Genomic DNA, 15,604 nt, shown 5'->3' on the forward strand with positions numbered 1-15,604 from the left:
CTGGGGACCGCCTACGAGCTCTGCCATAGGCGGCGCAGGAGGACGGGGCGCGGCGGGGGACACGGCGGCCGCCGCTGGGCTCGATCGGGCGGCGGCGGCGGCGGGGTCGGCGGCGGCGGCGGCGGCGGAGGCGGCGAAGACGAAGACGACGGGTCCTCCTCCTCCCTCACCCCATTGCTCCTCCTTTTCTTCCTTCTCTTTTCCTTTCCGGCCGGGTATCGTCCACTTTCCCTAGCGGCGGCCCCGATCCTACGGTACCGAGAAGCTAAAGAGGCCGAGGGTGGGCCCGGCCGTTGGTGCGGGCTTTGGGCCCGGGGCCTTCGTTCCCGAAGCGGGAACCGGAGGCGGGGCCGGGGCGCCGTAGTCGGCGGGAGGAAGTGGGAGGAGACGGGAAGCCTGACAGCGGCCGCCTCCGCCGGGCGCCTGCCGCCTCCTCCCTTGAGACTGCCGCCAACTCGGCTGTCGAGTTCCCGGGCCCACAGCCGGCAGCTGGGACTCGGCCCTGCCCAGCTAGCGGGGCAGTGGTGGTGGGGCGCCGGCGTGCTGGGCTCTGCGCGGGAGGAGGGAGTCTAGACGCCAGGAACGCCTCGAGCCCCGCCTTTCCCTCCTCCCGAACCCTGAGGCCTGGGGCACGCGAGGAGGTGCGGAGCGGGGCGAACGACCGAGAAGGGACTAGGATGAGGAGTGTTTGGGTAAACGCAAGGATCCGGATTTGTGGTGTGGACTTAACTAGAGTGATTTTAAAGACACTTGCGTGCTGACTGTTGTGGACGTTCGTGTTCGTTTTCCATCCGCCCTTCCCCCTCCCCCATCTTTTCTTTCCATTTGTTTTTCGTGTTTTACAGTAAAGGCATGACTTCCCGGCACCTCAGGGAAAATAGGGTGCAAGCCCAGAAACTATTTCCCCACCACCACTTGTTGAAAAACTGATTTGAAGGCATCTCCGAGTTTAAACCAACGGAAAGTGCCAGGATTGCATGCGTCTCTGGTTTTGCGCTGGAGACCCTTCACTACTAGGTATCAAGACGGAAAAACCTGGAAACTAATTCGGTAAACATTTAAACTTGAAGACTTCTGATGACTTTTATTTTTATCTAGTAAATGATTTGCTTCTTCTCCCATCTTTTCCCCCTGCTCTTAACTTTTTAACTTCCTCGTTTAGGATATCTTTACTTATGTGGAAAACACTTTTGTTCTTCGGTTCTGCAAACTCGAGCATTCTCTATTGGGTGGATATTTGCCTTGCGGTAACGCAAATATACTTTAAAAGTTACAAGACTTTGGAATGTATAGGCCTTTCATATTAGTACAAAGTGAGCAGTTTATGCTTAAAAGGAAAACGACCTTTTTCATTGTTTTAGGGTTTGAAATCCAAATATTTAAAGACGAGACTTTTCACATAGATTTAGGCATCACTGGACACAAATATGTAATGGTTTTCATAACTAGCTTACAACCATTGATCATAATTGGGACTGATTTGCTATATGATTATAAAACATACCATTAAGTTAAACTACAAATATGTGTGATGGTATTTAACTATTTAATAGGCAGGAGTCATATCTGTCTTAAATGCCAGTGGAAACCTATAGACTAAATAATGTATTTGGTACATGAGAGCCGTGCATTGAACAGATTTTTAATGGAAAAAAATAGAGTTAAACTTCTTAAAATCTAACTTAACATACTTTCCAGAATTCCTGTGAAATGTTGAGGTTATGTCCACAGGTGACTAACACATTGGCAATTTGAAATTCTTTTGAGAGATATTTCATGTTACCCAGCTATGAATTCTCTAGTCTAGACTAATGGAATACTCCATCGTTTCTGATTACACTTATAAAGCATTGCTCTTTAGAGCTCCCTTGGGAATTTTTCTCTAATGTATGTAAACTGAACAGAATTCCAATTTGAATTCTATGAAACTCATTTCAGTTTCTTAACCTAGGTTAATGTAAGAGATTAGCACAGTGGCATGGCCCCAGGGAACAAATGGTCATCACTGACAACGTTTGTTCTTTATCTCAAGTTTGCAGTTCCCATAACATTATGATTTTGGCAATGATCATAAAAATTTGTTGTTAGGATAAATCGAGAAATTATGAAGCTGCTTCTGAGTTAAATGTTTGGAAAAATAGTGAAGAAATCATTTACTTATTCCATATAAAGAAATTGTGATATACAAGGTGCTGTGTTAAGTTCTTAGTTTTGATCTAACTTATCAGTTAATAAGTGAAATAAATATTAATAAATGTAAATATTAGTCTTTAATGGAAGAAAGAAGACAGTTTTAGGCACTTTTGCATATCTTGACTGTCACCTTTTGGAAAGAATGCATTACAAAAATGACTTACTTTGAGCTGCGTATTTTGATTTTAAGAATTGTCATTGTTGCTGCTTTTATTTGCATTTGGTCTGTGTTCTTTCTTGGTTTTTACTTTTCTTCTCAGAACAACTTTGGAAATTATATGCGTCTGCATATAGATTTATGCCATTTTAGTCGCCACATATTTGAACAGTTGTACACAATTCTCTGCAATTGTGTTCCTAAAATCAGTTGCCCCAGAACTGTGAAGGGAAAGAAGCTCTTTTAAACTTGAACATACGTCTAAATGGATGAGATTAATACAGTTAACACCATAAATGTTGATCTGTGATTAGGTTTTTCTAAAGAATAGTGACATCTAGGAGAGTTGGAGCTCTTTTTTCATAGTTCTAATTTATTTGAATTTCATCAAAATCAGGGAATGAACCTAGTTGTTACTAATAACTTGCTCTGATTTTGCCTACCCTTACATATTTCAGGTAAGTTAAGACTTAGTAGACACACAGTCTCTTCATTTGAATTAAGTTTTCTGAAGCCTTTATTCTAAAAATGCTTATGTCTTCCTTTTATTGGTAATTTCTTCCCAAATGAAGTGTTGTTATAACACTTTGTTTCTCTTGTCTTGAAAGAACCTTATTCAAAGTCAGAATGGAAAGATTTGTAGTGACAGCACCACCTGCTCGAAACCGTTCTAAGACTGCTTTGTATGTGACTCCCCTGGATCGAGTCACTGAGTTTGGAGGTGAGCTGCACGAAGATGGAGGAAAACTCTTCTGCACTTCTTGCAATGTGGTTCTGAATCACGTTCGCAAGTCTGCTATTAGTGACCACCTCAAGTCAAAGACTCATACCAAGAGGAAGGCAGAATTTGAAGAGCAGAATGTGAGAAAGAAGCAGAGGCCTCTTACTGCATCCCTCCAATGCAACAGTACTGCGCAAACAGAGAAAGTCAGTGTTATCCAGGACTTTGTAAAAATGTGCCTGGAAGCCAACATCCCGCTTGAGAAGGCTGATCACCCAGCAGTCCGAGCTTTCCTGTCTCGCCATGTAAAGAATGGAGGCTCCATACCCAAGTCAGACCAACTGAGGAGAGCATATCTACCTGATGGATATGAGAATGAGAATCAACTCCTTAACTCACAAGATTGTTGACAAGGAGGTTACCACCATTGTGATCAAGATAAATAATGTGGAGTATTAAAGTTATGTGTTGATTGTGTGGTTCATTTTTATATTTATTTCATTTTAAATCATGTGATGCAGAATAGTTTTGCAATGTATATAGAGTTGCAGGCAAAAACAACAAAAAACAACAAAAAAAAAACCTCACTGCAAAATGTATTGTTAATTTTAGTCACCAATGGTGTAAAGCAAAACTTAGGGTTTAGAGTGTGCTAGGATACCTGAAACCTGATGGTTATCTTTCAAATTGATGGTTTTTCTCCTGAAGTGTTTGTGCATGGAAGAACTGCCCTGCTTTCCTACCCTGTTGCCACGTATGATTATTCCTTGTGAGATTACTTCATTACTTGGATTAAAGACTAGCCTAGGAAATTGAAGCTGCTGCCAGGCAACGCCACTCACAGTAACTTAAAGGAATTATTTCTGATTAGAGGATCCTCAAAAAGGAAGAGATGGTGGGTAACTGTTCTTATATCTTCATTATTTGTAGCAGAAAGTGACTGTTTATTTCAGACTATGCTTTACTCATACATGATGTAGTTACCTTAACTATCCTTCAGTTCCTCACTGTCTTTTCCCCTTTTTTTAAAGGCTTATTGTTGTATTTAGTAGCAGCTTCAAGTGACCAAAAGACTAAAATCTTTTTTTTAATGTCAGTGCCAAGAGCCATGGGGAATTTTGCAGTGACATGATTTTAGTCTCTTACGATAAACATACATTTTTGAAACATAGTTTTCATTTCAAGTATCATCTTGAATTTGCAAACTTATTTTTTATGTCATGGTGTTAAAAAGACTTCAAGATTGGCATTTTAATTTAAGCAGGTAGACATTTTATGATTGAGTTTCCTACTTTTACAGAGAATAATTTTTGGCTGACAGATAATAAGGAAATTACTTTCTATGCATTAATTTTCCATATGATTTTATAAGAGTTTGTTTAGATAAATAGACTAGAAACAAGTTTGCTTACTTTCATTTTTGTGTACTTTGCCTCTGGTGGTACAAGGTTTTTAAACATGGATGGTAAACAATTGTCTAGAAATACTGGCAAGGTTTTTGTAATGGAGATCTGGCAGTATCCTGCATAACTGTTTGGGTGAGGAAATAATCAGTTCTGTTAAAGGTCAACCATGTTCAGGAAATGATCTCCATCTGAACCTCACTGTCCTGTAAGGTTATCAAAGTAGCTTAGCTCAGTTAGGTCCTCTCTGTTGGATACCCGAATTATATTTTTTAAAAATTAAACAGCTGGAAACTTGGACTAGAGCTTTAAAAAAGAATCTTAAATTCTTTCAAAACATTCAAGTTGAAAATATTTATAAAATATATTTCTGTTACAAAGCACTGATGAATAATGCCCTATGTGACTTAGAGGGAGTTAATCTTTGAGGTCATTTTACCACAAATTTTAATTCAAAAAAAGCCAAAGTGAATAAGAAAACAATTAGGTTTTATATTTTTCAAAAAGCTTTCAGTGTCTTAAGTCTTTTTTAACAGACTTAAGTTCCTAGTTTGTGTTGTCACAGTACCCATCTGATTTTAGATTTTATGTGGGTTTTTTGCTTGTTTGTTTTCATTTCTAAATAAGCCTGCCACCAAAAAAAAAAAAATCACTTGTCAAAATTTGAACTACCGGTTTTTCTCATGTTCAGTTATGTTCAAGTAGCACAATAAATGCCTAAAGTAGTGCTCTCATTGATAAAGAACAGGCATGAGGAGACTGGCAGCAAAACAACCAAAATGTGCTTTGTTTTTACTTCTACTAAAGAATTAGCAGGCAACCATATTTAATTTGAATTACCTAAGATGATAGAAGGCCTAAGAAGCTAGGAAAATAATTGAGTTTTACAGCACTATTTTTAGAATATAAAGATAAATATACAATCATTCTAATTTTTTCAGATATCTCATATGATTCAGACTGCTCCTTAACATTTGGATATTGATTTGCACTAACAGCAAACATGTAGTGGCAGGACAGATTTGAGTAGTCATAAGTAGTAAACTGGATGACACTGCACTTAGAAAAATAGCAGTAATTCACATTTGAATTTCTAGTGGTTATTACTAATTTCATGATCATTTAGGTCCCATATATCTTAATGTATTTCTCCAGGCTCCCGACTTTTCCCACATATCTAGGGGCATAATCCATACTCTTGTTAGGATTGTATCATGTCCTTAGAAGCATTTTCCATCCTGTTGCAGAGGTTTAACATGCTTTTTACTGATTATGAAACTGTTCATTCCCTGAAACTGGTTAACTTTACTTCACAGATAAATAGATAAGACAGAATGATTGTTGTAGCCTGCTCAAACTGGTACAAATCTGTGAAACCATGGTTGGCATACGTTGGATAACAAAGGAAGATGTCTAAGAGGCATATGCTGCTGTGGAGCATAGTGGACGTGTGTACAGAAGCTTTCAATCTTAACTATATAGTGTTAGTGCGATGCTATACTATTGGAAAAATAGCAAGTTTTTTTCTATTTTATAAGTTGTATGCATAAACATGAGATTTGTAATGTTTCATTTATAAACTGCCTTCAACACATGCTTACCTATTAAATAGTGTTTTTTCAAAGTATGGTAGAATGTCTTCCAGAATTTCACTATATGCTTACAGTAAATAGTTCCTAGCTTGTTGAAATGTCAAATTCCTTCTTGGTTTCTTTTGATTCTATGGAGCATATAGCAAGCCTGAAAGACATTGTAATCATTTCTTACAGGGGGAAAATTTAGAAAGATTGTGTATTGGAGCCTAAATAGTCGCTTTATTAATTATCATCTTTGAGTAAGACTTTTTTTTTTTAACAAATGCTACTTCCAGTTAATGCATTTGGCCCTACTGAATTTTCAGGGACCAGAATACTTAAAAAGTTCTGCATTTTATAATTGTAACCAATTAAGTATGGCCTTGGGGTTGTTCTAAAGTATTCATTGCTTTAACAACTATTGTAAGTAACCGCTGGCAAGATCTCCAAGCAGAAAGTTCCATGTTAAAATCTTTTGCCTGAAGGAATTTGTATGTAAATGAAAACACATTTAAACAAAATAAAATTTAAGGTGGCCCAAGACGAAAGCCACAAACGATTTGTCATTTGGTGCTTAAATCTTTGTAAGGGCTCTCAGTGGTCTGAATTGCCCCAGCTGCCTTTAAATGAGTACAGTTCACCTTAAAACACATTTATTAAATAGAAGACTGATTCTATAATTTCATTGAAAATCAGCCTAAAATAAGTTGCTTTGGCTTCTAGTCAGCACTGATTAAAATGTGAATAGTGAAGGGACTATCCTAAACCTGGTTTATCTCAATCCGCACTATCATAGACTTGAGGTAAAAACAGTTCTTACCTGTTGGTATTCTACTTGTATCTGGAATATTGTATTCATTAAAATTTTACTATGTTCATTTTTGTATTCCCTTATTTTTTTTTTTTGCTCACGCATGTATCCTTAGTATAAATGTGTTGCTTTAAAAGTTTTGTCTCTGTGACATTTAGAAATAAATTTCAAAAATTGTTTCAGAAGTTTTTGAAAGCATGTTTTGTTTTGTGAGTCAGTATCATTTCATAATTTCAAAAGATTACAATTTTACTAATTTAGTTTTATTTTGCTACTAGTTATATCTCTGTAAGATTATTAATCCTTATGCCCAATATAAAAGCATATATCCTGTCAAATCAGATTCATATCATAGCTACAGATTGCCCCTTTCTCCTAAAATTACATAAGTAATAATTAAACAAGCTTAATCAGTGCTTTTAATTGGAAATATACTCAACACTCTACTTTTAGAAATAGTAATTATGAAAGACAAGGACCTAATTTGTTCTCATAAGTTTTACTGGGTTTTTGAAAGGTTTGCTATATTATTCGGCACTGGGGGGAAAATGCATAGAAGTGGAAAACTGTCTTGCCTTTTATTAGTTTTACATAGTTTTTAGAACAAATATTCCTTCTGTTCACTTCTGTTTGGAGAAAAATTAATGAATTTTTAAAGTAATTGACTTGTTTTTCCTGAATCGAAATAGTAGAAAGGACCTTAAGAAATCAATACTTCTGTTTCTAGTTTAACATCTCCAAACCATCAGAGGCTTGTCTTCATTTTTCTTAAAGTATCTCATTATAGCCTTTACTGGTGTAAACCAATTGAATGTATGGGCCTCTGGCCTCTGGGTCTCGTAATGTTACTTTTTTTTTTTTTCTGTGTGTAAATTGAACTGTATTATGCACCTGTAATATGGTTATCTTATGATGCAAAAATGCTCCTGGGATCAGGCCAGCTAACCTAGCCCTGCGAAGACTAAAACTAGGAAGTACAATAGGACTTACTTGTGATGTGATGAATTTGATAAGTATGGCATGACTTCCATCTGATTACCCCTTCAATACGTTACTTGATTTCAACTGTTTTATATGCATACTACTTAGAATGAATGTTTAGCTCTCTCGTTTAAATGTTGGAATCAGATCATCTAAAAGCCTATGGCCTCAAGTTCTTGGTTAAATTTGAATAAATTTGAATAATATGCAGTCAACTAGTATTTACTGAGTCCTTATCATGTGCCTGACGCTACTCTAGCCACTGGAGATACATCAGAGAAAATAAAGATGATTCACTGTCTAATACAGTGATGGGGCAGGAGCAGGGAAGGGCACATGTTCTCTTTTCTAGCCAACTTCTTTAAGCATTCCTTGTTAGACTAGTAAATTACCAACAGAATAGTTATCACTGTTTTCATCTTGATTCTCCAAGTCTCATTTTGTACAAGAAGAGAAATAAAAATAGGAAATTTGTAAATTAGATGATCCGCACAGCCTCTGAAAATCTGGTAACATATGTTATCCATAAAATATCCATTTCCAGATTAAAATCTATTAAACTATGAGACTGACCAATTTAAATACCTGTAAAATAAGAACCTGCCACACATTCTAGTGCAATGCTCGTGGTAAATCAAGAGCTCCTTTGAATACTGGGTATCAAGAGAGTCACTGGTGTACCTAATCCCACATTAATAATGATGATCATAATCCCCCCACCCTGAGCTGGTATGTTATGTTAGATGACAGATTCTACAATCTTCTGTTTAAGCATAAAAGGCCTTGGTATGTAATAAGAGACATTGTTTTAAATGCCTTCTCTTTGAATTTTTTCTTTCCATGCTCATGTAGGACCTATTCAATAGTAACAGTAAGAATGATTTTATGTATTCTTTTTAACGTAGCAAATTCCACTTTAATGAATATATCCTACAGGAACAAAATAGCCAATGTATAAAGATACATGTAAAAGGAAGTTCATCTTACTATTATAATCACAAAAAACTGCAAATACTATGAATGTCCAACAGTAGTGGAATGGTCCAAAAATTATGACATATCCATATTATGGAGCTATTCAAGTGATCTAGAAGTATGTATCACAATAGATTTCTACAATGTTGCTAAATTTAAAAAAAGAATTACACAGTATATTTACTCACTTTTGAGGGGAAAAAAAAGAACAATCTATACAAAGTGCAATATGTTAGTATGTGGTAATAAACACACAGCAAATGGTTAAGATTACTGAGATGGGGGAGTATTAGCCCTTCTTTTATACACGCCTGTATGTTGACTCATTTACAACAAGCACATGTTAGCTGTGTCACATACAAAATATGAGGCAGACATTTATTGAAACCTGCTCCCATAATGTTACATCCAAACTGTAAAGAATAGTAATATCACATAATTCATCTACCTTATTAATGAGAATATTAAAGAATTTTAAATGCTGAACAAATATTTTAAAACATCTTTTTTTGAATTATTTAAAACTCACCTTTATAAAATTTAGTTGCATATTTATAAAGTGAAGTCATCATTCTTTTTCCCAAGTTATTCATCACTAAGTATATAATTGGAAGTCAGTTTCAAAGCTATGACTTCAGTGTCCCTGTACTTTTACTTTATAAATAGCCCAAACTTTCTAGCTGCTTGTATGTAGTATCCCACTATGCTTCAATAACACCTACATCAAATACACGTGTACTAAGTACTAAACCCTGGAGACATGTTTCCAAATCTTCCAGTTAGTGAGAAAACGATGAATGCCATAAAATATCATCAAGTAGTTTTTTTAAAACTTACAAGTTCAATAAAATACCTTAATTTCCTATTTTAGAAAACCAGCATTAGATCAGGATTGGAACTCTTATGTCTGGTAATCACTTGTCACCTGATTCTATTCATCTCCATGAGGGTTGTTATTGTGGAACTTACACTCTTTTGAATACTTTTTTTACTGGGCGATCGCCTAACACCTCCTTGCTTAGGACACAACAGTAAGTTTCTTTACTACTCAGTATAGCAGTAACACAAAAGAATTAAGGTCCAATCTTTCCCTGTACCAATGGCCATCTGTCCTTAATTGTTCCTTCCTATCTGATTTCCTTCTTTCTCCTCTAATGCTGCTTCATCTTCTCCCCTTGTAGATTCTTAATGCTACACCTTTGGCTAACATAAAATATTACCAACTCACTGTGAGATCATACGAGTTGTAAGTAGCAAATTCATGTCTAGAATCCATGTAGTCATTAATCCACATTTTTAGGTGTACCACTGTATTGAACCTACGGGAAAAAATAGGCTCAGATTGGAGCAAGAGGAAAGAGGGCTGAGAAAGAAGGTCTCTGGGGAAACAAATGGAATATATATTATTTTGTATTATATTTATATTATTTCTTTGATAATCTACTCTCCTTCATTTATTCCATCCTGCTTTTGATTTCGAAGACTTCTTTCTTGCTTTCTGAACATATCCTTTTCATAGCATCCCGTTTTAGGTCTATGACCACAGTATTTTCTTTCATTTCTCTGTGACAATTATAATTTTTTGAAAGCTTTCTTCTGCTCCTGCATTGTCTTTATTTCATCCAGGCACCTCTATTTCTGACTATTTAATTTTAATCTATCTCTTCCCTATTGGAAACATTATTTAAGTATTGAGTGATTCATAGATGCTCATTTATATTTAAGAACTAAACAGCTGATTGGAATCCCTCTGTGCATGAATGGGATCTGGCAACAGGTAGAGTAATCAGAAGCAAAACACAATTTTTGGAGAACTCCAAAAGTAAGTTGTTGAAAATCTTTTACCTAAGTGCTTTCAGTTTCTTCAAACTCATAGGAAGAGATGTGACAAATGTAGAAAATTAAAAAAACAGAAGCCACAATTAGAGTCTGGAGGCCAGAAGGGGGAGCTCTCATGCCCTGTGATGATAGCAGAGCCCAAGAGGAAGAAGAAAGACTCCTTTCCTGCAAGGGCTCAGCCAATGAAAACACATAGACTCTTTGTTTACTACACCCCTCCAACTTCCTTGTCCTTTTTATAAAAGCGTTCTCCTTCCTTTGCCATTCAGGGGCTTGTACATGTGGCTGCCTGCATGTGGCTCACCATGGTTGCAGACCCCAAGCTGCAATTCTCGGCTGATCTTGGATAAATCATCTTTGCTAGAGAAGTACCTGGCAGTCTATTTGTCAGGTCAACACAAGAATGTGTATAATATGTCCAGTTACTGGAATTCTGAGAACAGGATGGATAAGAGAGCTATTATGGGTTGAATTGTGTCCCCTCTACTTAATTTGTATCTTTAAGTCCCAACCCACCAGGACCTCAGAATATCACCTTATCTGGAAAAAGGGTCACTGCAGAGGTAATTAGTTATGATAAGGTAATACTGGAATAGGATGGGCCCCTGATCCAATATGCCTAGTGCCTGTGAGAAGGGGAACTTTGGACATAGAAACACATACACAGGGAGAACGCCATGTTAAGATTAAGACAGAGCTCAAGGTGACATGGCAGAAGCCAAGGAACTTCAGGTATTGCCAGCAAGCCACCAGAAGCTCAGAGAGAGACACAGAACAGAGCCTTCCTTGCAGCCCTCAGAACGCACCTGCCTACACCTTGATCTCAGACATTCAGCCTGCAGAAATGTGAGAAAAGACATTTATGTAGTTTAAGCCACCAAATTTGTGGTTTGTGGTACTTTGTTACAACAGTGTGAGGAATCCAATACAAGAGATTATAGTTCGATAGGTAATTATTCTTTTAATCCCATGTTGTTAGCCCCTTATCTCATGACAACCCTTTATTCAACTGGCTTTCCTGAATCTGGAGCTTCTCTGGTTCAAATTATCCAGAGAATCACCTTCTGGTCCCTTACCTGGTGAGGGGTGTGGATGTGAGGGGAGAAATAGTTGCCCACTTGTGTGGCCTAGGGAGGTGGTCCTGGAGCACATGGAGAGCCTCCTCGCAGCGTGCAAGTCCTGAGCCTCTGAGGGGTTCTGTGGGGTGAACTGACTGGCTCTGTGTACCAACTCCACTCCAGTCAGTCACTTCTTACTTCTGTTTGAAAGCTGAGGAAATTCCTCATACATTATGTGTCCTTTTCCATTTCATTTGTCCTTACATTTTAAACACACAGACACACATTTTTAATTCATGTATTTTTGCTTTAGTGATAAAGTTTAGTGATTTTGCTTTATGAGATAAAGGAGATAAATACTTGCTAATTCACCATTTTTAATCAGAAGCCCTTTGCTTCTAGTCTTGATATGTTACATTTGAACATCAAAGCCAGAGAGCAGGTAGACATGACAGGCCAAACACATGCACTCCCTTCCCTTTATGCCCCCAATCCCTTAAAATCTGGGAAGAAATTCACAGTAGCATTATAAAATAAGAAAGGATTCCATGAACAGATAAGACTTCTCGAGGAATTTCTCGATGATGGAAAAAGTGATTGTGTGGGACGATTAATTGTACAGATGATGAAAAACACAGTTAACCCTGGAACAACACAGGTTTGAACAGGGTCAGTTCATTTACACATGGATTTTTTTCACTAAATATATACTACAGGACAACACAATCTGATCCTCAGTTGGTTGAATCCAAGAATGAGGAAACTCAGATATGAGAGCCAACTGCAAAGTTTACATTTGGATTTTCGACTGTTTGGGGAGGTTGGGGGGCCCAATCCCTCAGTTGTTCAAGGGTCAACTGTAGTTTGTATTATGTTGACTGAGAAGTGGCAGAGCAAGAGAAACCAAAGCTCCAGTGCTCTGAAGAAAACCACATCCTGAAGAAAACCACTGTTGAATTCAGAGCAGACCCTAGAAAAAAGGCAAATTCAAAGTGAACAAATATGAATAGCAGGAGATGTCATCTCTGAGTGATCATCAGGGTGAGTGGCTAATAAGTCCAGCTAGGCGGGGTTACTGGCAGGGCTGGGGCAAGGTTCTCCAGAAGGCTGTTATACAGTCTGAACCAGCATCCAATATATGGTGCTGTTTCTCCCACAGCCAGGGCAGGAATCAAGGGTTGGAAATGAGCGGGGCACCACTCACTATTACCCCTAGTAACCCAGTGGCAAAATCTCTGCCTCCTATGCTCATGACTTTATGCTCTGCTGGCCTAGAGGTCTTAGTTCCAAAGGGAGGAATGCTTCCACTACACCACAATGATTATCTGTTGGGCTGGAAGTTAAGACTGCCACCTGGCCAAGAAGGGAGTGACTGTGCTGGCTGGGGTGACTGCTTCTGACTACCAAGGGGCAACTGGACTGCTACTCCACAACAGAGGTAATGGAGAGTGTGTGGGGGGTACACAGATCTCTTAGGGTCTCTTAGTATCATCAGGCCTTGTGATTAAAATCAATGGAAAACTACAACCACTCAATCCAGGAAGCGCGACCGATGGCTCAGACCCTCCAGGAATGAAGGTTTGGATCACCCACCAGGTGAAGGAACCCGATCCGCTGAGGTACTAACTAAAGACAAAGGGAACATAGAGTGGGCAGTGGAAGGGCATTCCCTTCCTTTTCATATTAAAAGATGAAAAGGAGAATCTGATCATCTTGATGCCCAAGGGTAGGTGAGTTCATCAAACTCTCCTTAAGGTCTTGAAGGCTATGTCCTTTTGTTCTTCCTATAAAACTGGATCAGGGTTGTTACAAAATGTAGAGAGGTTTGGCCGTAAGAGAGAAATGTGGAATTCAGTTTCACCAATAACCAACTAGCCCAAGTCAACCTGACAGTTAGTGCTTAGTTTTGTGCTTTAGGAGACTTTAGGAAGCCATAAAGTCTATCTGGGTCTAGGTGTGCCCCTTGTTCTAATATCAGATGCTCTAAATATCGACTCTGGGTTTGGGCAAACTGCAATTTTTCTTCAGTGACCTCATGCCCCTTTAAGACTAAAGGCTTTAGCAACTGAATGCTGTTTTCTTGTGAGGAGGCTTGAGAAGAGCAAAGCAGCACATCATCCACACAGTGCAACCATGGAGAACCCCAGGGAACTTTATATCACCCAGATCGGCTAGTAGGACTTCTGAGTAATAATAACCCCGAGCCATTACTGTCGAAGTGAATAGTTCTCCTCATGTAAAGGCAAAAAGGTATTGCTCAGCTTCCTTAACTGGAATACTAAAGATGCACCGCGTAGGTCGGTCAGGTGAGAAACCTGCTTCCGGGGGACGGACGTTAGTGCCATGTGAGGATCAGGAACAACAGGGGTGTCAAGGGATAACAAGGCTGTCAACTGCTTGGAGGCCCTGGACAAACCTCCACCCTCAGCCCTCAGGTTTTCTTACCAGAAAATGGAGAGTATTATAAGGACTGATAAAAGGGATAATGAAGCCTTGACCCTTGTAACCTGCTATGATGGGTTTTATGCCTTGAAGGCTTTACTTATAGGTATTGATTAATTCTGAGAAGAGGTTCTGAGAGATCTATTTGAATCTTGATGGGAGGTGCACAGTGAATTTTGCCAAAATCAGTTGAAGGTTTTGCCCATAAGGAGGGTGGTACATGATTCAATAAGGACTAATGATTAATGTTCCCAGAATCAGCTCCAGTCCCATTAGAGACAGAGCAAATGAAAGATACCAAATGTTCATTAAATTCAAATTCACCTGGTTGGCTGCTTTGATGACTACTGTCACATTCTAGAATTATTTCCCCCTTTTAGGGGAAAGAAATTTCTGCATGATATTTCTCTAAGAAGTCTTGGCCTGATAAACAGATAGGGTGAAGGAGTTGAGGAGAAAAGGCTGTGTGTCTCAAAGGGCCTAAACAAAAAGGAATATGTTCAGAGATGGGAACCTTCTGCAGTTCACTAGAGACCCCCACGATCTGAGCTGTTTCAGTACTCCGGGGCAGGGGCTGTTTTATAGTAGTGGGGTTGAGCACTGACAGTGTGGCTCCAGTCACTTAGGAGTGGAATAGATCATCCCCAATCTGGAGAAATGTTTCTGCAAGCTGATTAACAGGAAAGATTAGGAAGATCCTTGTAGTTCTTCAGAGCCCTGTGATTAAGAACTGGGAGGATGTTGGAAAGACTGGTTCGTTGACTGAAAGAACCTGAAGAGCTTGAATCTGTAACAATCTATTTTCCAATGTCCTGGCTCTTTGCAATGACAACAGAAACTAGAAGATTTGGCTTTGTTTAGGGGACTTAATTTGCTGGAGTTGACTAAGAATTTTAGTAGTCTTTCTTTTAGGTGACTCATCTAGAGTGTGAGAGAGCTGGTTTGCCAGATTAAGCAAATCTGGAGTGGACATAGTTTCCCATCCCATCCTGGTCCTTTTTACTGGTAGGGAAAGGTCCCCGTTTAGCCCATTAATAAACACAGATGTAAAAGATACCCAGGTGGAACCAACATCTGAAGGAAGACCAGAATCTCCTTCAAAAACAATCCGAAGTCAATTAAAATAGTCATGAACAGATTTATCAGATTTTTGTGTGTGAAGCTGAATTTTGTTGCAATCAACAGACTTCGGAAAAGCCTTAGGAACTGGTTGACCAAGTCACCTAGCAACTGTCCACATCTGATCATACAATAAGTTAGAAGGCTGATCTCTCAGTCCTAAAGACCTTTCAGGATTTTCATCCAATGCTGGACCTGGCCTTCACCTACAAGCATATGAACTAGCTGATGTAAGTCAGAGAAAGCAGGTTAAGTTTGAATGACGATATTTATTTCTCTGTGAGGATCATCGGTTACTTTGGGAAAATGCTTGACTATGGCCTACATTTCA

General features: G+C 38.7%; 1 protein-coding gene and 1 long non-coding RNA gene across 3 annotated transcripts in view; one reads left to right on the forward strand and one right to left on the reverse strand.

Annotated features, from left to right (window-relative positions):
* The first annotated feature begins 30 nt into the window (after nt 1–30).
* CGGBP1 (CGG triplet repeat binding protein 1) lies at nt 31–7,044 on the forward strand. Its single transcript, XM_031457569.2, has 3 exons — nt 31–254; nt 846–1,050; nt 2,959–7,044. The coding sequence occupies exon 3, from the start codon at nt 2,978–2,980 to the stop codon at nt 3,479–3,481; it is 504 nt and encodes a 167-aa protein (XP_031313429.1). The 5' UTR covers nt 31–254; nt 846–1,050; nt 2,959–2,977; the 3' UTR covers nt 3,482–7,044.
* A 4,954-nt stretch (nt 7,045–11,998) lies between these two features.
* Nucleotides 11,999–15,604, reverse strand: part of LOC135318959 (uncharacterized) — a 33,321-nt gene continuing 29,715 nt past the window's right edge. For both annotated transcript variants that reach the window (XR_010377429.1, XR_010377430.1), the window contains exon 4: nt 11,999–12,682. This is a non-coding gene — a long non-coding RNA (uncharacterized LOC135318959). The remainder of the gene's footprint in view (nt 12,683–15,604) is intronic.

This window comes from Camelus dromedarius, chromosome 2, assembly GCF_036321535.1.
Source record: "Camelus dromedarius isolate mCamDro1 chromosome 2, mCamDro1.pat, whole genome shotgun sequence".
Lineage (NCBI taxonomy): Eukaryota > Metazoa > Chordata > Mammalia > Artiodactyla > Camelidae > Camelus > Camelus dromedarius.